Here is a 21,621-nt window from a genome sequence, read left to right as displayed (position 1 = left end):
TTTAAAAAATAATTATTATTATTATTTAATTTATGACAAAATTAATAAAAATAAATTAAAAAATAATAATTAGTTATAAAATAACTAAAAAAAAAGTTTCAAATAAATAATAAAATAATTTAACAATAATAAGAAATAAATTAATATATATATAAATATAAAAAATAACATAATAATAATGAAAAAATTAATTATAATGATAACAAAAATAAAAATAATATTAAAAATAAAAATGATAAATAAAATATTAGTAGTAATAATAAATAATTGATAAGAAAAAATATTTGTTATAATAGGAAGGAATTTATTAATAGTAAAAAATAACAAATAAAATAATAATAAAAATATATAATAAAAAATAACAAAATTTAATTAAACCAATTAAATAATAAAAAAAAAAATTTTAAATAACTTATTAATAACATCAAATAACAAAAAAAAATATTAATGGTAACAAAATGTTAAATAATTAATGACATAACAACTAAAGTAACAAATAAAAAATAATAATAAATAATATAATAAAATATTACATAAAAAAAAACAATAAATAAAATATTAATAGGAAAAACAATAAAATTAAGTAAAAATTTTTTTTGTTTTTTTGGCCGTAAGGAGGGTTAAAATGCCTTTGCACCATATAGGGATCGTCATCATATGTGAGTGATGTAAAACACTCCCCCTTCGATCATGGAAATGTAAAAATTAAAAATAAATAAAAATAATAACCTCTAGTGGGTAGGTTCTCCCTCGGTGCAGCCCCGATGGGGGTTGTGGACGCTTATTTAATGGCGGCATCTGTTCGGCTCTTCGCCGGAGGTTCATTGGCCGCGTGAGGCATTTTCAGCCAAGCTCTCCTCTCCTGCAGCTCTTGGTCGGGGGCTGCGTATTACTATTCGCAGCTGACCTGCTTAGCATAGGCCGTCCACTATCCGCCAGCTGTGACCCCGGTAGTAGCCTGAGCTCAGCCTTACCAAATAATAGTAGCAATCAAGAAAAAAATAATAATAATGATAATAAAACAAAAAAGAAATAAAATAACAAAAAAGACAATAAAGTAATAAACAAAAACAATAATAATCAATTTTTAACAAGACAAATTATTTAAATCATTTATTGAATAACAAAGAAAAATAATAAAATGGTGATAAAAAGATAAATAAATAAATAATATATTAATAAATAAAAAAAAATTACTTTATTGAAAAAATAATACTTATAATGAATAAAAAATAAATATGATAAAATTCAATCAAAAGTGGTAATATAAATAGTAAAAATAAAATAAATAAATAAACGAAAAATAACATCACTAACAAAAAAAAACTGAAGAAGAAAAACAGAAGTATAAAAATTAATAAAAACCAGCAAAATAAAAATAATTATAAAATAAATAGATAAAAGTAAAATAATAACACTTTATTGAAAAAAATAAACACAAAACAAATTTTACAAAAATATATGTAATAAAATTCAATAAAAATAGTAAAACCATAACATACACTAAATAATACAAAAAAATGCAACATGAAAAAATGTCTATGATGAATTAGGAACACTTATTCTAAATACACACACGTGCATATGTACATATATGTATATGTAATTGACACTTTCCTCAAACGATTTCCAGATTTATTTACACTTGAATGCACAATGCAATTTTTGCAAATAAATTTAAAATCAAGTAAATAATGAAATTTGAGTAAACCGTACTTGCCAATATTTTTTTATTAAATAATAAAAGTAAAAGTAAAAAAAAAAATATTTGATAAATAAACAAATATGTTTCCAAAAAATTAATATATTTCGGATAAATTTAATAATGGTTAACATAAACAGTTTTTGTTGACATACAAAAAGCAAAGTTGATTACAAAAAGCAAAAAAATGTTTAAAAATATATTAATTTAAAACAAAATTGGTTATCTCAAAAGTAATTATTTGAATTAAGTTATTTTAGCTAAAACTTATTTCAACAAAATATTAATTGTTTTGAAAAATGTTGTTTAAAAAAAACTATTTTTATTAAAATATTATTTTTTAATAAAAAAAAAGTAACTACTTTTCAGAATATAATTAATTATTAAAAAGCAAAAAGGATTTAAAAAGAATTATTTTTTAATAAAACCATTTTTCAATATAAAAGTAAGCATTAAAAAAAATATTTTCAAATGAAAAAATATAATTTTTATAACGAAAAAGTTAAAACTAAAATTTTTTATTTATTTAACCAAATTATTTATAAAGGAATGAACTATTTCTAAAAGAAAAAATACAGAAAGTTAAAAAATAAAACTAAACAGTTTTAAGAAATTTATTTAAACTTTATTGAAAAGTTCGTTTAAAAAAATGGTTAAAACACACAAAAAAAATTATTACTGGAAATTTGTTTATTTAAAATAAATTATTATTTAATAAAAAGATAATATTTCCAATAGAAAAATATTTACAAAAAATGTATTTGTTATAAATGATTATTATTTTATAACAGAATAAATATTTCCAATTAATTATTTTAAAAATTATATAAATAATTCAAAATAATTATATAAATAATTCAAAACAATTATATAAATAATTCAAAATAATTATATAAATAATTCAAAATAATTATATAAAAAATATTCGTCCAAAACTAAATAAATTATTTAAAAACATTAGTTATTAATGATATTTTAAAAAATGTATTATTTATCTTTAGTTGTAGTAAATTACATTTTTCTAAATAATTGTTTTGACTTATTATTATATATTTTAAATAATTTATTGGAAATATTTATATATACCATGCGTATATTATAAATAATTAATATTTGAAATAATATCTTTTGAGTTTTGTAAAATAAATTTTTTAAATGTTTAGTTTTAAAAAAATAATTTTTTTTTAAATAATTATTTAAAAGTAATAAATCACTTGGAATATACATATAATTAACTGTTTAAAAAACATTAATTATTTAAAACGTATAGATTACCTCAAAACAAGAAAATTAATTATTACAAAAATGTATATATTTCAAGTTCTTATATTATATATTTCATATTGTTTTTTTTTTGTATGTTTGGTTTTTTAATATTATTTTTACGTTTTTTTTTTACTTCTTTTTTTATTTTATTTTTTCATATTTTTTATTGTTTTATATTTTTTGTGTTAGATATACACATATTTTATATAATATTTTAAATTTTTTTTATTTTTATGGTTTTATATTTTATAATTTTTTTTATTTGTTTTTAACTTTTTGTTTTTATATTTTTTTAATTGTTTTCTCATTTTTTTATTTTATATTTTTTTTATTTAAATGTTTTTCCTTTTTTCTTTCTGAAACAACACAAACAAACTGTAACATAAAAGCATATCGTCAGTACACTAAATTAAAGGCAAAAATATATAAATCAAACGAAAAAAAAATTCTTCGAAAAAAATTTAATTAGTTGTAATAAAAATGATTTAAAGATTGCTTTAATAAAAATCAATAATTTTTGCTAGTATTACTACGTAAAAATTAAAATAAATACTTAAAATTAAATTAAAGTTAAATTTTTTCACAATAATAATAAAATAAAAAATAAACGAACTAAAAAAAGCGAAAAAATACAATAATAGTATAACAAAAAGCAACAATGCACTGTAAATATATTAATAAATGATTAATAGTTGAGAATTCAAGATACATATGCTAAGCTAGATATTAGTTTATAGTTTCTTGTTTGTATGCATAAGTAACTGAAAAAGTATATATATGTATAATTATAAATAAACCAAATAAATTTTAAGTATATCAACATACATACGAATACAAGTAAAATACATAAAAAAAACTCCTAAAAAAACAAATGCAACCGTTAAGTTTTCCCATTCATTTTATAACCGGTTACTTCTCAATAGTGAAAAAATGTATGCTGGCAATGCCTAGCTAATATTATTAAATGATTTGCTTTAATATAGATTAAAAATAAATTTAATATTCAATTGTTTATGAAAATATAGTACACATACATATATAAAAATAATTTCTTTGAATATTGTTTATAATTTCAATTTATATTCTTTAAGCTACTGCTAAGTAATCCATTGCGTAATTTGTGAAGGTATATAAATATATAGTATATATACATATATATACAAGTATATAATAAATTAATACACATAAATAGAGTGTTAAGTGATATTGCACTTTTAGTGATTAATAGTAATTATTGTATTGTAATTTGTAGTGTTTTAGTGCTTAGTTTATAAGTGAAAATAAAACAAAATGTTTTTAAAATCTTCCTCCTACATTTTAAATTATTATTATTACTATTATCATTATGATTATTATTACATACATACATATATAAATAAAAAGCAAAATATTATATAAACCAAATTAAAATTCGAACTTTTTATTTCTACCCATAGTCCGTTTTACAACAAACAACCAGCTTTTCTTTTACACCCCTAAAAAAGGCACAGTAAATGGCTATTTGCTCGCGAAATGCCTGTTTTTGTTGCTGATTTCTGTTGTCCCCCCCTGCAATACGTTAAACTATTGTTACAAAATTGTTTAAAAAAAATTATTGTCTAACCTTAATTGAATCGCAAAATTACAGCTTTACAAGCAAATTACTTCACAAAAATCACATGTGTAGACAGTGTTTTGCTGAATTTATATTGACCGCACACTTTGACAGCTCCAACAGTATATTTTCTATAAGAGAGAATGCGAAGCTAGTTAAAGATCGAGAAAACTAGTTTTGTAAACAAATGTGACAGTCTGGCTCTCTCTAACTGCTAGTGTTTACTTCTTTTAAATTTAAAAAATTAGTTTTGTAATAGAAACGACTCACAAGAGCAAAGACAAGAACACTTTTGAGCGAAAATATGTGTCATCGCTCTCTCTAAAAGTACGAGTTCACTAATTTTTCCGTTAAATCAAAAAATTAGCCTTGGTGAGTTTAACAATAGAAATTACAAACAATATATGGTACTCTCGCACTTTCGCGCTATCTACTGTTACAATTTTCTAAATGTTTTTTGTTAAGCCAAAAGATATTGTTCTAGTTTACCGATTAGTTTTCAATAGTAAATAGTTTTTTATAAATGTTCTTAGTCCATGCTAATTTCTTGACATTTTCATTTATATTTTCTGTCAAACTAAATTTCACAGCATCAGCTGTTTTGATATAGTGAGAGCCGTTTTAACACAGTGAGAACCGCTTCAGCATAGTGAGAGTGAGGTTTTAACACAGTGACTATCGGTTTGACAAAGTGACAGTCGTTTTGAGTGACTTACAACTTTGTTCACACAGTTTGCTTTGTGAAATTATAAAAATTCACACCTCATAGGAATGAGTTAAGTTTATTATTTTAACTCTATTTATAATACAGACATATGTACAATTGTATATAAAGCGTATGCATAATTTCCCGTAATATTTGTATATAATAATATTATTGAGAGGAACTTTATTCTCGCTGGTTTAAGAATACTTATAGATTAGTATTGTTACAATAAATAATAAATGATATATTTTTATTTATGTACATATGTATGTACATACAATACACAAACACAGCTGTAAATACTTAGAATTGCAATCACTGCATCAATTTTAGAAATATAATATAATATTTATTTTCAAAATTTTTTATATTGTTAGTGTAAACCACTGCTGAATACTGACGTTAATACGATGATAAAGTTGAATCAAATTTAAAATGTACTTAACTTAAGAAATTTAAAAGCAATATTAAAAACCCCCAAAAAAAAATAAAATAAAACACAAAAAAACGAGACATGACGAAAATATAAAATAAAAATAAAAAAACAAAAAAACCAAAAAGAAATTTTAAAATATTTAAATAATATTGAAAGAGAAAAGGAAAATTTTCTTAAAAAAACAAAAGTAAAAATAACATAAAAAGTCATAATAATATCAAAAAAGAATTAATAAATATAAAAAACGAATAACATTAAGACATAAAATATATTTAAAAAATTAAGCAAAATCAAAATTTCAATAAACAAGTTTTAAAAAAAAAAAATAAACTAAAAAATTAAAATTACATTAGAAGCTAAATAAACATTAAAAAAATAAAAATTAAATTAAAAAAATAAAAATAAAAATTACATTAGCGTATTTATACTTAATTCAGTTCAATGGAAATAATTTTAATTTTCTCAGTGATAACATCAGCTTGTATTCACATGTTCTACAATGCAATAGAATGAAAATAAATAAATAAAATTAAGTAATAAACTTAAGCCAAAATTTAAATTTTTTTTAAGTGCTGTTCAACGTAGGGAACCACTAAATGCTCAAATACAAATATAAAAATGAAAACAAACTAATAAATAAAAGTGGAAACAAACATAATGTAAACAAAATTGAAATAGAAAAAGATATGATATTATATAAAAAAAATATATAAAAAAATATATAAGAATACGCAAATAATTAAAAATTAAGAAGAAGAAAAATAATATAAAAACCAAATAAAAATAATAAATATGCATATAAACGCAAACGAATTAAAATAAAATTAAAATAATATAATTAAAATAAAAACCTAAAATAAAATAGAAGAAAGTAACAAAGTTAAACTAGAAATCAAAAAAAAAATAAATAAAAAACGTTAACTTCGGTTGCACTGAAGCTAAGATACCCTTCACAAATACAAAACATTCGTTATCAGAATTCGGAGACTGCACCGTTGCATTAGAAAATAACTCCTTTCCAAATTTCTTGAAGATATTTCTTCAAACAAAAAAGTTTTCCATATAAACACTTGATTTCGATCGTTCAGTTTGTATGGCAGCTATATGCTGTAGTAATCCGTTTTGAACAATTTCTTCAAAGATTCATTTGTCGGATCGTCTTGCTAAGTGAGTGGTGAACCCACTAAAACACTTCTATCCTTTTATCAAGGATTTTTCCCTTACTCCGCGACCGCTTTCGCATTACCTCAGAGCAAAGTTTCCGGGTCAGTTTCTACTCTCCCTGCGTCCAGTGTGCAGTCGTCTGGCATTTCGACGTTTAAAATTCCATTTTCTAGAGCGTCTATCATATTTATCCATCCTGCGCTATTAAATGTGTTTCTTATATCTATTGTTGCGAGGAGGACTATTGGCCTAGAGAAGTTGTTCTTTCGGCGTTCTTCCTCCACGCTACGCACGACGTCTTTAACAGCTCCGATGGTAGACCTGCATGTTGTTACTTTGCTTGGCCTCCAGCATTGGTTTTGGCGGCTATAATGCGGGGTTTCAATAGTATTTCTAGTAGCTTTCCTGCTATATCTAGCATGCACAGAGGTCTGTATGTTGATAATGTTTCTGAGTCTCCTTTGCCGTTGGATTCTGCCTTTCCTCGAATTTGTTCTCGGTGTGCCCCATTCCATGGTCTTGGCGTTGAAATCTCTGTCTATGATTAAGTGACGTTGTTTATAAGTTGCGGCGTCCCCTATGGCATCGAGCTTTGCTTGGAAATCTTAAAAAAGGATCGCTCGGTGTCAGGTAGCAGCTATGTCGTGATGTTTTTGTTGCTTATCCAGATAAACCTTTTTCCTCTCCCGCTGTTTATTTTTTTGAAGCTGCTGCTTTCCGTTAGTTATATTGCCGCTGTTGCAGTGATGTCTTCCAACCATGCTCCATCTTGCTCTATCTTGTATTGCTCGCTAATGATTGCTACCTCGGTTCCGAGTTCCAGCTGTAGCATTTTTTCAATTACTTCATGAGCTTGATCCTGCAGCAGATCCATCCTATTTTTATGTGTCACATATGCGCGTATTGGTTCGCGAGTTTCACTATTTTACCAGGAGATTGCACCATTGCATTAGACAATATTAAAATAATTAAAAAAGACATGAAAATTTAAAATTAAAAAAAGGTTAAACTAAAAAATAATAATAACACAGCATTTTAAAGAAAATTAAAAAATAAAATAATAAATAAAATAAACTATATATAATAATTAAAACATAAATATAAATTAGAATTAAAAAAATTATTAGATCAAAATAAAAAAAAAATTATTAGATAAAAAAAAAAAGAAATTAAGACAAAATTTAAATAAAAAGTCAAATAAACAAATGAAAAAATAATAATTATATTAATAAAATGGCAATATAAATTAAAATAAAAAATTAAAAATAAAAAAAGTTTAAGTTTGGTAGGAAACTAACCTATGTATTTGTAAATATTTTACAGCAAATAAAGCTCATAAAATAAATTTTTTTAAATATCTGAAAAAATATTAGAAAAAACGAAAAACATTTATAAATTTAGCGTTTTAAAAACTATTCATTCATTTAATGGGTTTCGCATAATAATCATTCATAAATAATTTATGTAAAATTTATATTGGAAAATAGCCAATTTGCGACAAATAAACGATATTTAGTTAAGTATGGATGTAGTGTGCGTAAATATACATAAATTAAATAAAAGAAGTTTTTAAAATCTACTAAAAATCCAAAATTCAGAAGAAATACAGGCGTAGATTTGAAAATAAAAGAAATAAATATGAAGCGTAAATCAAATGGTAAACATACAAAATAGTTAAGCACTAGTAAGTTTGCAAATAATATAATATATTATAAAATATTATTTAGCCGTAGGAATAAGGCAGAAAAATTACATAGAAACAAATAAAATATTAAAATAATAACTGGAATCAAAAATATAGAAAATAAAAATGAGAACCAAATTTACTGTGTTTCATTATATTTATATGGTTGTATGCATTCGGAACATTTAATAAACAAATGGACTGATATTAAAGTAATCTGAATTGAAATCTGCTAATTAATAAAAAAAACAAATTAAGATTCATGAGTTTCAGATCTCGTATTCGCATTGAGCTGAACTCCTTTACGCTTACGGCCTAAGCTACCTCAAAAGTGGAATCGCGGCCGCTTTAGCCACTGCTTTAAAGTTACTTTTTGTCAGTTAGTTAGTTGTTTACATATTTCTGCTAAATTGTAGCGAATATGTACATTAGAAAATGGTGAATTCCCTACTCGGTGTTTTTCAGCTCAGTTAGCCATCCAATCGAGCAGCATACAGAATTAAATTTGTTACTTCTCAGTCATTGTATAAATCTTAGGCTTATACACGGCAGCATACAGAATTAAATTTGTTACTTCTCAGTCATTGTATAAATCTTAGGCTTATACAATGTTCTCAGTGTTCTAAGTTTTCTGCCTGCACATTTTTGTTATTTTACGTTCTCTGCTTATACAAACAAATTTAGCCAAGACACACACCAGCAATCAAACACAATGTGTTGGCAACGCAGCAGAGTTATCGAATTAGTTTACCGTATTAAGTGCAGGGTGTTCAGAATCAATATATATATTTGAATATTAAAACAAAATTACTTTATGTTGCAAACAAACAAAAAATTTATTTATTTGTAGATATATGCAATTAATCCTTTTTGAGTAATGGTAACAACTTACTTAGCTCCGCTTCCGTTGAAAGTAAATTTCATAGTTCCACCAGACAACGTAAAAGAATGTATGTTCTCTGGTAGCACAAGTATGTGTCATGTAGAGCACTTAGCATAAGAGATAACGCAGCATATTGCTTGCTTGTGGAAACGGCATATAAGTCAATCAAAATGTCGTTCCACGAGCAAGCTGTCATTTTTGTGTTGTTTGCCTGGCGATAAAAAGCATTTACTTTAAATGTTTTGGAAATTCTTTAACAACTTATTTATAAGCTATATAAGAGAAGTGCAAGTGTATACAAGTGTTAATTCTATAATATATTTGTTAATTTAGATACTATAAATAAAAGTGTTTCAGAAAGTTTGTAATACGCTACGAGAAAAAGTTGCTAGTACAGCTGGCGCACAATTTATAATTGACACTGAAATATGTAAAGACAGATATTCCTATCATATAACTTCCTATCGCAGATTAACTGAATTTTCAAATACCGGAAAACAAAAGTTATATACTTATTAGAAATGGATTTTCGGCATACAGATGTTCTTAAATTGCTCAGTATATATAGACAATATGAGTGTCTATGGAATTGCTACAGTCCAGATTATAAGCAACCCGATATGAAGAAAAGTGCTTGGATAGAGCTTTCCATACATTTCGGCAAAGAAGTTGATGAATTGAAGAAAAAGATGAAACATTTACGTAATTGCTATTCTGCGGAAAGGAAAAAAGTAGAGGCCAGTAAAAATAAACATGGTGTCCCAACGTACGAACCACGCTTATATTATTACCAGCAGATGGATTTTTTAGCTCCTGTTGTATCTTTACGTAAATATACTGAACAGGAAAATGTATGTTTTATGCAACCCCTATTATTAATTCTAACTGAATAACTTAATGTGTTTATTAATTTCATAGAACGACGACCCGTTAAGCGAATCGAAAGGCAATTCACCGAAACATGATTTAACTCTAAGCGATAGAAAGGTACATATTTAAACGTAATCAACTTTTTAATAATTTTTTTTTTTTATAAATATAACTTATTAATTTTAGAGACAACGTATGAATTCTAGTGAATCTGACAGTGATCGCGCGTCGCCTCAGGCAGAGTTAAGAACAACAGTAGTAACTATCGTGCATTGTGTATATGTACATACATTTGCATCATTTCAAATTATTATTTTCTTTACAGAAAGTACCTCTTGATTCAGATGATTCTCTCAATATGATCCAAATTGAGTCAAAACCTACCGTAAGATTTGTATATATAGATGCATCCAATAATATAAATTTAAATATGTCTCGTTATATATTTATTTCAGAAAAGACGTCTACTTGTCAATGATGTGTTAAAAGAGCAGACCCAAAAAGTGACAAAAACCCAGACAAAGTCATACAAAGAAGACACATTTTGTGCTATGCTTTGTAGCGAGCTTAAATTACTAAAATCGGAAGAGACCTATGACAATGTGACATCCGAAATTTTTACTGCTGTGAAAAACGCAAAAATTGCTGAACGTCAAAGGAATTATCAATCCGAAAATGAAAGCAAAAATTTTAACACAAACTAGAGCATTACACGTCAGTTGAAGTATATTCTAATAAAAATACCGAATTATGAAAAGGCAAAATATTGCGTCCCTTGGCTTTTTAATGTTTGTTAAAAATTGTGTTATTAAAATTAGATACTGATGACAGTCGGTTTTATATCACGAGTTAAAGTGAGCTTTTAAAACACACTTTGGTGTGCAAGTGCTACACATAATTTGAAACTATCAAGCTTAAAAATTGTACACACCAATTTTTTTCCGTGGCTGGGAACAATATGAAAATAAATATATATGAAATATATTTTTATACAGCTAAACACATTTTTAAAATAGACATTTCCTGGCAAAACAAATCAACATTTAACAATATGTACCTGTTAAATTACAAACGACCATAATCTATTTTGATGATAAACACCGAAGTGAAAAAAATTTCAACATGTTACTGACCAGCTTAATGTATTATTATAAATTTAAAAAAAAAACGCTTCACAACAGTTTATGCAATGCCAATTATATTAGTTCTAAAATTTTTGAAATTCCTTAAATATCATTGTATAAATATACTTATATATGTATCTTTACTTTTACAACACTTTGAAATGTTATATTCACCACAAAAAATCAATTCTGACTCAGTCAGCTGTAGCAGCCAACATCGCTTACTAAATTTATCTTGATGCGTATATCATTCTAAAAACGTGGAAGAAACATTTTATTATCACAACAGAAAGCTAAATAGTAAGATAAAGAAATGAGAGTAAACTGAATACTTTATATATATACGTAATAATAAATTCAAAAAATTAGTTTTTTCTCAGTTTACGCATTTAACAAGTGGATAGAAAACAATTCTTTACATATATTTTTTTAGTCTATTGTGCATTTGTATATATGTATGTGAGTAGTGCTCCACGAAGGCAATAGTTTGTGGTACATAAAACAACTTCAAGGGATTGACAATGGATTGGCGGCAGGCGGAAATTTTCGATTTGATATCCATGTACAGAGAGTCTGAGTGTCTATGGAATTGTCTAAATCCAGAATATAAAGACCTGGACTTGAAGAAAAATGCATGGAGGGAAATCGCTAATTTCTTCGGAAGAAATGTGGAGGATGTGAAGAAGAAAATTAAAAATTTGCGCACTAGTTACGTTATAGAGAAAAAGAAAGTCGAGAGAAAGAAAACCGAATCGGAAGACTCTCTGTATGAGCCTCGTTTATTTTACTATGATGAAATGACCTTTTTGGACCCTGTAGTAATTTTACGTTTTTTTAATCCTACAGAACAGGTACGTACACTTGTATTGTATATAAGCTAAATTTTGATTCCAAACCAGTAAAAATAACTTGCGATTCAATAGTAATTGCTTAAAGATTAACCGAATTATACAGTTTTTATTGCTAACAATTTATGACGATTTTATTTACAAAATATAACTATTGACAAGTAAAGAATTTTCTAAATTTAAAAAATTTCTCTAATTTCCCAAAAAAAATCTTACTTTTTAGAATGCTGATCCCTTAACTGAAATAAAACAAAAGCGTTCTACAAACGAAGGATATATGATAGCTGAAAAGGTAATTCTATTTGCTATAGATAGTTATGAAGATAATTACAATTCTGAAATGATTGCAGAAAAAGCGAAAACTATTTAGTAATAGTCAGACGGAGCGAGCACATTTGGAATTGTCTCCTACAGTACGTGGTCTTCACTAACCCACTTATATGCCATTCAACTTACCTAAACATGTTTTTAATTTCAGAAAAGACTGCGTGATATAAGTGATGTACACTTAGATAATGTACTACAAGACGAATTAGAAGAGGAAGAGTACCTAAATAAAGAAGATACTTTTTGTGCAATGCTTTGCAGTGAACTTAAATCACTTAAATCGGAAGATATATATGATAATGTGACATCTGAAATTTTCACCATACTAAGGAATGCCAAAATGGCAGAACGTCAAATCGTGTACCAACCCGAAGAGAGTACTAAAGGAGCAAGTAAAAAGATGTGAAGGCAACTTCATTTGTGAAGGTGACCTTTTTATTCGATTCTTATATAGATAGTCGATTTATACGACTATCACAACAATAATATGTTCTAAATTAATATTATTTTTGTCTACTATTAAGGAAACTATAGTATGTAAATGGATCACAATCGACAACAAATATATAAGATGATTTAATATTTTTATAGGTATAAAAAGCAGCAAAATTTCCAACTTTTTTACTTTTCAAAATTTTTGTAAAAAATAATAAGTTAAGAAATGCTGCCATCTATTACATTAGTAATCATACAATACAAAGAGGTGTGAGGAGAAAGGGAAAGCTATTGATGAATTAAATAAAAAAAATAGAAAATAAAAATGGAGCAATTGCTTAACTTCAGAAAGCAAAAAATGCACGCATATGATATAATAATATGACCTTTTGGATTCTATCGTTGTCTTACAAACATTTAAAGTACAGAATATTCTATATTTTCTATATATTTCCCACGAAGTATAACACTCAATTTATACTAATTATCAGCGATTTAGCCTCGTAGGCGGACAGACAGCCTATATATACACGAACTAGTCTAGTCCCTCAGATTTTTGAGATATCGATCTGAAATTTTTCACTTGTCCTTTTCTCCCAAAAGAGCTGCTCAGTTATCGGAACCGTCGATATCGAACCTTTTCAATATCACCTTCTGCGCTCTGGATTTCATACTCGGAGTCTTTGTTGTCCCAACACGTTGTTTATTGTCGAAGCGGCTTCGAGAAAGAACGAATGTGTAGAAATGAACTAGTAAAGCGTTAGTGGATACAAAAGTAAATATATAAATGTAAAATTTATTATAAATCAAAGAAACACGCACATTAAATATTTGAATTTTTAAACATTAAATACAAATCTTGAAAACCATAAGTAATGACAACTAAATGTATAAAATTTCTTAATCTAGAGAACTTTCTCTATTCGTACATACCCACTTTAACCGCCAATCCGGGGGACACTACTCTAAATCCCAGCCATTAAAAATTAAAAAATTTGAGACTATATATAAAAGAATGCAGGAAGTTGTCCGACTCGAGCTGCCGGATTCAAGTCATCCCTGTGAATGAATGAATAAACAACATAAGAAAATGTCCAGATAATGGGCAAAAGCTTCGTTACAACTCCTTGAAGGAGTTATCCCCAAACTTACTTGCAATTAAAAAGCATTGTAGTCAAACGACTGCTCATATTGAACGAACTCACTATAAAAATAAACGAATTTAACGTATCCTAATCTTAGAGTGCCTGTGGCGAGTTTTGTATTTCTGTTACACCTCCCCAGGAATCCACCAAATTTGGAAACAATTTTAAGTCAACTAAACATGTTTTTAAGAAAAACAGCAAAAGAAACAAACAGATATTTAACTACCGATAAATGACAAGCGCCCATAACCTACTAAATGTACTATTTCTGTAGTGTCGTTATCAACCGGCGTCAAATATTAGAAGTATATAGAATACAAAAATATACTTACTTTTATAAAACAATTTTCACAATACTAACTATTTAATAAATCATAATAAACGTTTATACAAGAAATAACTGTTTTACTCAGAATTTTTAAAAAAATCGGAATACCATTTGAACGTAATTTTACTTTTACAACACTTTAAAATGTTATATTCACCACAAAAAATCAATTCTGACTCAGTCAGCTGTAGCAGCCAACATCGCTTACTAAATTTATCTTGATGCGTATATCATTCTAAATACGTGGAAGAAACATTTTATTATCACAACAGAAAGTTAAATAGTAAGATAAAGAAATGAGAGTAAACTGAATACTTTATATATATACGTAATAATAAATTCAAAAAATTAGTTTTTTGTCAGTTTACGCATTTAACAAGTGGATAGAAAATAATTCTTTACATATATTTTTTTAGTCTATTGTGCATTTGTATATATGTATGTGAGTAGTGCTCCACGAAGGCAATAGTTTGTGGTACATAAAACAACGTCAAGGGATTGACAATGGATTGGCGGCAGGCGGAAATTTTCGATTTGATATCCATGTACAGAGAGTCTGAGTGTCTATGGAATTGTCTAAATCCAGAATATAAAGACCTGGACTTGAAGAAAAATGCATGGAGGGAAATCGCTAATTTCTTCGGAAGAAATGTGGAGGATGTGAAGAAGAAAATTAAAAATTTGCGCACTAGTTACGTTATAGAGAAAAAGAAAGTCGAGAGAAAGAAAACCGAATCGGAAGACTCTCTGTATGAGCCACGTTTATTTTACTATGATGAAATGACCTTTTTGGACCCTGTAGTAATTTTACGTTTTTTTAATCCTACAGAACAGGTACGTACACTTGTATTGTATACAAGCTAAATTTTGATTCCAAACCAGTAAAAATAACTTGCGATTCAATAGTAATTGCTTAAAGATTAACCGACTTATACAGTTTTTATTGCTAACAATTTATGACGATTTTATTTACAAAATATAACTATTGACAAGTAAAGAATTTTCTAAAATTTAACAAAATTTCTCAAAAAAAATCTTACTTCTTTTTAGAATGCTGATCCCTTAACTGAAATAAAACAAAAGCGTTCTACAAACGAAGGATATATGATAGCTGAAAAGGTAATTCTATTTGCTATAGATAGTTATGAAGATAATTACAATTCTGAAATGATTGCAGAAAAAGCGAAAACTATTTAGTAATAGTCAGACGGAGCCAGCACATTTGGAATTTTCTCCTACAGTACGTGGTCTTCACTAACCCACTTATATGCCATTCAACTTACCTAAACATGTTTTTAATTTCAGAAAAGACTGCGTGATATAAGTGATGTACACTTAGATAATGTACTACAAGACGAATTAGAAGAGGAAGTGTACCTAAATAAGGAAGATACTTTTTGTGCAATGCTTTGCAGTGAACTTAAATCACTTAAATCGGAAGATATATATGATAATGTGACATCTGAAATTTTCACCATACTAAGGAATGCCAAAATAGCAGAACGTCAAATCGTGTACCAACCCGAAGAGATTAACAAAGTGGTGAGCAAAAAGATGTGAACGCAAAATTTTTCTAATTCTTCACTATAAAAGTCACGCCAACGTATCAGGAACTATTTTAATAATATTTTTAAAATAATTGCGAATATTTCTACTTAGAAAGCTGGATCTATTATATGATACGGCCGTTTTCTCTTTAAGAATTAGCATTTTATTTCTTAATGTTTTAATATAATATTCTACAATGCCTAATAAAACAAAAATATACCACATGTTTTATATCCATTGTACATTCATGTAAGTAGCTTCGTTGGAGTATTACTACCTCATAGTTTTTGGATACACATAGAAACTACATAGTAATTCCTAAAATTTAAATTTAAATTCTTAAAAAATGCACAAAAAAGTAGATTAGTATATTCCTATACCATGCGTATGTTATTAGCAGCGTATTCATTGTACAATTGTATTTGAACATGCATTTCATTGATAATGCTGAGCTAGTACGAAACATACGTATGGTGAAAACTAAATATGTACTCACAAATAAGAAACCCATATCACATAAAGTAGATAACATACAAATTCACGCACATGCATTGAGTTGTACAATTAAAAAGAACCCCATGTCGTGTGATTATACATACAACCACACATACTTTAAGTTAGATAAGTTAGAATTAAAATTGTATATAAAGACTAGAAAAAGTAAAATAAAATCAAAATGAAAATATTCTCAGCTCAAAAAAATATTTTCTGTCCTCCACCAGTGGTAAGACATTTAAGGTACTTGAATCAATTTAGCCCCAAAAATAACAACATCAATTTCGTCCATAATTTTGCCTCCATATTCTTATTTACTCTTGAGCTACATATATATTATAAAGCAGCATAAGATGATGACTTTGCAATAAGCGGAATTTATACCTGATCGAGGTCTATGACCACAACACCGTATGTAAAACGTATTAAAACAACAACAAATGTTAATCAATTGGCTGGGTTTTGAGTGTGATGATATTAGAATTAAGCGAAGTTGCGTATACGCCATGATGGCCAATTTTCGTATATAATTTAATCAAAATGCAACAATAACAAAAATTCATAACGTTTACATATTTATAAATATGGTGAGTAAAGCCGTATAAATTTATTCCTAATTCGAAATTAAATTTCCATTCTTCGGCCAGACAATTCTTTCTATAAAGTCCAAGTAATTAAACACTCTTGTTATCACATACGGTTTACTATTGCAAGATTTTGTTCCTACAATTCCGAAAAGCCTGTATTTGGGGATCGTTTCCTCGTCTACCATCAATATTGGTTCACCCGGATAAGTACAAGTGTTTTCTAAGTATTTTGCACATATTTGAGAGTGGTGCAGGTTAGAACTATTCGTATTCGTATCAAGACATTCAGAGTCCGCCACAATCTGAACTTTCCCACCTTTTGTCATGAGGCCTTCATAAATAGTTATAATAATATGCAATTACATAAAAAAAAATTTAAAAGCATATTTACCACTCTTTGGATAGAATTCTGAAGTGTACATACAAGGTGGTAACAGCTCGGAGGTGTATTTCACATCACTGTCCAGTTCAACCAACCCAATATTGTTAAACAAAGGATTTTTTATTAAGTACTCAGGATGTATGTGAGTTGCCTGGAAATATTAAATGCGTTTAAACATAAGTTTTTTATAACCTTTTTTTTAATGCCTTTATTTCCTTAAATACTGTCGAATCAGAGAAGAAAAATCCCACTTCTGAAAATTTGTAAGAAAGCATGCAATTTGCTGTAGTTAACACAAAACCTCTGTCAATATAAGTGCCTCTGCACAATTTCTTATCTGTGAAATAAGATGGTATAGTCCAAGTTACATTAGAAGGTGTGCGACTAATACTGGTCACCCCAATCGATTCATTTGTTATCTTCTCGCAAGCTAAAAATAATTAAAAAAACACAAAAAATCAGCAACAAAAGAATTTGTTAGACACCGTTTTAACCGCGATTACAAAGTAAATTCGACAAAGTGTGGTATAAGTATTGTTGGACTGAAGTTATATTATAGAGCATCCAAATAAGAGCATTAGAGAGAGCACCTGCAAAACAAATTGCGACTTACCACGCTCTGCTGGACGTCTCTGCTTGTTGCTTAAATCTTCCAATTTTCTTTCTAATATAGAGACTCTCTCAGTCCACCGTTCTTCCGTTGCTTTGACTTCCGCCAACAGCCTGAGAGTTTTAAATGTTATATTTATAAAGAGTTTAGCCCTAATTAAGCTTAAAGTAACATATGATTCACCTTTCATTCCACCGTTGCTCCGTTTCTTTGACTTCTGCCGACAGCCTGTAAATTTCATTAAAACGTATTAGACTTATTTAATTTAAGATTGCTGCTTTTTACCTTGCCAATGCCTCCTCTAAAATTCTTTGTTTTTCATCGATTGATTTCGCCAAGCTAATAAAATGGTCTATTTCCTTACCGGCATCTACATAAATTGAAAGTGGCACATCGTCCAGAGAAGGCTCGTGGTTAGTTCCCTCTGTGCTCGCCGCTTGGAGAAGCGCGACGATGAGTCCAAAAAATACCATTTTATTTGCCATTTTCTATATGTTGCAATCGATTGACTATGAATTGGTGAATGCTTTTTATTCGAAACTACTTAGTATGTGGAGCACACTATATTTAAATCCTATCTTGAAGAGCAAAATATCACTATCACAGCAGAAAGAACTTAACTATGACATCAAATATATCAAATATTATTATCACACAACGCACTTTATATTTATTACATATATGTGTGTACAAGTATGTACATATATAATTATATACTTTCTTTTTGCTTAGGAAATACGCGTGATTTTCACTAAGACTTCACTTCCACTTAGAATTTTGGCGCACAAACTACAAATTTAAAGTCGTCCCCTAATGTCTGATGATTCCTATGAGAAGTCGGTTGGTTGCATTTGCTTTTCTAAGGAATGCACTACGACAGAAATAGAAATTAAATTTTTTGAATTTCTAATAATTTCACTTGTTCAAGTTTACTCTCGAAATAAGGCATCAATCTGATTTCATTTCTGCTATATATTTAGTCAATCAACGTGATTTACTTATATTTTGTGCATTAGAACATTTGGTGATAAGTGGAAAGCAAGAGAGTTCTACGAATTATAACACTGGGAAACAGTATTTTGTTTTATGAAATTTCTCACCTGCTTTTGTATGATTTTGCCATGCTGATTCCAAATCTGTAGTCAGTTTTTCTCCAGTAACTCTAGCTTTCAAAATATGAACATACATTCATTGTATTCTATTTTTAGCAAAAAAAACTACAATTTTATAAAAAAAATATATTGCACTTATTTAAATTTAAAAAAACTTTCTTTTATGTGCTTTTCTTGCATAAGTAGAAACATTAATTTTGTTTTGAGTGCTCCAGCAGTAATCAGCTATCATATTTGCATTCCAACCACCCTGGTATTGCTTATCCATAGTGCGAATATCCTGATAAAAGCGTTCTCCTTGTTCTTCGCTTAAGTCGCCTAATTTTTCAGGGAGGCAGTCTAAATGGCTGGAAAGGAAGTATTGATGATCATGTTACATCCCAGTCTCTGGAGGTGCAACATGAGCTGCTCAAAGTGTTGAATGTAGTCTGGAGACTATTTATTGCCCAACCCAAATAAATTCAATCCATGTAGATTTCTCCTTGTCTGTTACACAAACAGTAAAAAGTTGGTCCTTTATTAGTTCCCTGATTTGAGGGCTGGTATTTTTATCTGTGCTCAATTTCGAAAATATTTTACTGATATATTTAACACATTGCCCATTCTTGTTTAGAGCTTTTACAAACTGTTTTATCAGACCGCAATTTATATACAGAGGGTATTTCATATATCCTCCTTGTTGACCCAAAAGAAAATGTACCATTTTAAGATCGACGATCGATATCAGCCATATTTGTAATTGTAATGGCTTCCCAAATTAGTCCAAAAAGGCCTTTTTTTATAGAATCAGACTTATTTAAACGGCATTTTCTACACATATAGTCACCAGAAAGAGCACAAAAACAATTCGAATCATTTAAACAAGTACTTCTTAATGTAGACATAGCGGTTTAATCGTAATTATGAAATTTAGTAATTTTTCGCACTAAAACTTAATTCAAGTAAGCCGAGTAAAGATATTTCAAGAAGTACCTGTATCACTAAAACTACAGCTTCTAGTAAGAAACTGAGTGTAGATTTGAAATCAGCGATGACAGATTAGTAAGAAACAGTTTATAAACTTCATAAAACAAAAAAGTTTAATTTTGTTTACCAGTGTATTTTATGAGCGTGATAATGGTCAAGAGTACCGAGGAATATGTTAGTATACGTTTTAACAAGAAATTTACATTTTTACTCAAGTTATCGCTTGCACAGACAGACCGACAGACATCCAGAACTCAACGCGTCTTTCCTTCTGATCATTTTAATATTGTATATAAATATATATAATCATTAGTTTTAGGTTTGTTGAACCAAAAATGTTTTACTCTGTGCAATATGGGGTTAATTACAAACAGAAAAATTAAATGAACTTGTACGAGTCATGTGAGTGAATTTTTTGAAACGAGTATATCAATATCAGTACAAAAGCTGGGTATGACCCTTCAGACCCAAATTGTACGTAAATTAATTTTAAACCGGAACATAAAAGCGTGCGATAACCAACAGCTGCCACCTCCTAATCCAGGGTGTTATGCGACTCCCGTGCCCATTGGATGATTTGCAGACAGGAGGTAAATTCGGCTGTATTTTAACGGAGCCTTCTCAATACCGGGCTGCATTGGGAAGTAACGGTGGCCTAACCCCGCCAAGGGGCTCTGGCGCGATGGACTTTTGCGTTCCCTTTACTAAACGTTGACCGGACGGCTCGCCACGTCGAGCGCACGGTCGTAAGAACAAGATGAATAACAACAAACAAATAACAACGGACACAACAAGGCAACAAAAACTACGAATAGACAAAGACAAGACCAATAAAACAATACAAGTAAGGGAGGTTCAGGGGCTAAACAGAAGTTCAGCTTCCTGGACGCGCTGTCGCCAAAAGAGTGGGCACTGTTTGAGGAGCATGCAAGGGACGATGACGACGACATGCCCTCGGGTGGCAACGCGAAGGACGGCAAAGACGACGACCAGCTGGTCACAGGGGATGGTCTGGGCATACTGCTGATCCAGGAGCCATGGATCTACACAGGAGAGGTCAGAGGCCTCAAAACGGTGAATAATAAGGTAATCTGGTCGCTGTGCAGGCTAAAAGCAACGAAGGAGATGACTTTGTCCTGGACGCGGCCTACTTTCCGAGAGACACACTGACATCACCCCCAGAGGCCGTCGGAAACCTTGTGGAATACTACAGCAGGAATAACCTGCCCCTCGTCCTGGGATGCACCGCCCACGCCCATCACACGGAGTGGGGCAGCACGGACTGCAATACACGGGGTGAGTCTATGCTTGAATTTATAGTCAGTAGGAATTTAAGTATTGAAAACGTGGGGTGCGAACCCACCTTTGTAACCAGTGCAAGAAGGGAGGTGCTTGGCATCACTCTTGAC

The 21,621-nt window shown here is 28.8% G+C and overlaps 4 protein-coding genes across 5 annotated transcripts; 3 read left to right on the top strand and 1 right to left on the bottom strand.

Moving 5' to 3' along the window:
- Positions 1 to 9,637: 9,637 nt before the first annotated feature.
- Positions 9,638 to 11,069, top strand: LOC106616832 (uncharacterized). The gene is made up of 5 exons (XM_070110811.1): positions 9,638 to 10,286; positions 10,354 to 10,422; positions 10,492 to 10,563; positions 10,631 to 10,690; positions 10,761 to 11,069. Exons 1-5 carry the CDS (start codon positions 9,957 to 9,959, stop codon positions 11,007 to 11,009), a joined length of 780 nt encoding a protein of 259 aa, XP_069966912.1. The 5' UTR covers positions 9,638 to 9,956; the 3' UTR covers positions 11,010 to 11,069.
- Positions 11,070 to 11,950: 881 nt separating this feature from the next.
- LOC106616830 (uncharacterized) lies at positions 11,951 to 13,213 on the top strand. The gene is made up of 4 exons (XM_070110812.1): positions 11,951 to 12,280; positions 12,501 to 12,569; positions 12,628 to 12,690; positions 12,756 to 13,213. The coding sequence occupies exons 1-4, from the start codon at positions 11,951 to 11,953 to the stop codon at positions 13,008 to 13,010; spliced, it is 717 nt and encodes a 238-aa protein (XP_069966913.1). The 3' UTR covers positions 13,011 to 13,213.
- Positions 13,214 to 15,016: 1,803 nt separating this feature from the next.
- LOC106616833 (uncharacterized) lies at positions 15,017 to 16,282 on the top strand. Its single transcript, XM_070110813.1, has 4 exons — positions 15,017 to 15,346; positions 15,563 to 15,631; positions 15,690 to 15,752; positions 15,818 to 16,282. The coding sequence occupies exons 1-4, from the start codon at positions 15,017 to 15,019 to the stop codon at positions 16,070 to 16,072; spliced, it is 717 nt and encodes a 238-aa protein (XP_069966914.1). The 3' UTR covers positions 16,073 to 16,282.
- A 766-nt stretch (positions 16,283 to 17,048) lies between these two features.
- Positions 17,049 to 19,100, bottom strand: LOC106616829 (serine protease persephone). 2 transcript variants are annotated; one of them, XM_036371091.2, is made up of 7 exons: positions 18,420 to 19,100; positions 18,318 to 18,362; positions 18,138 to 18,247; positions 17,916 to 17,954; positions 17,731 to 17,861; positions 17,534 to 17,675; positions 17,049 to 17,473 (listed from the first exon to the last, which is right to left on the bottom strand). In XM_036371091.2, exons 1-7 carry the CDS (start codon positions 18,617 to 18,619, stop codon positions 17,169 to 17,171), a joined length of 972 nt encoding a protein of 323 aa, XP_036226984.2. In that variant the 5' UTR covers positions 18,620 to 19,100; the 3' UTR covers positions 17,049 to 17,168. The 2 variants fall into 2 exon arrangements, with proteins under 2 accessions (XP_036226984.2, XP_036226982.2); XM_036371089.2 differs by having other exon boundaries at positions 17,731 to 17,954.
- Positions 19,101 to 21,621: the final 2,521 nt, after the last annotated feature.

The sequence above is a fragment of the Bactrocera oleae genome, chromosome 5 (assembly GCF_042242935.1).
Source record: "Bactrocera oleae isolate idBacOlea1 chromosome 5, idBacOlea1, whole genome shotgun sequence".
NCBI classification, from domain to species: Eukaryota; Metazoa; Arthropoda; class Insecta; order Diptera; family Tephritidae; genus Bactrocera; species Bactrocera oleae.
The sequence above is the reverse complement of the archived record's forward strand: the minus strand, read 5'-3'. Positions and strand labels throughout refer to the sequence as shown.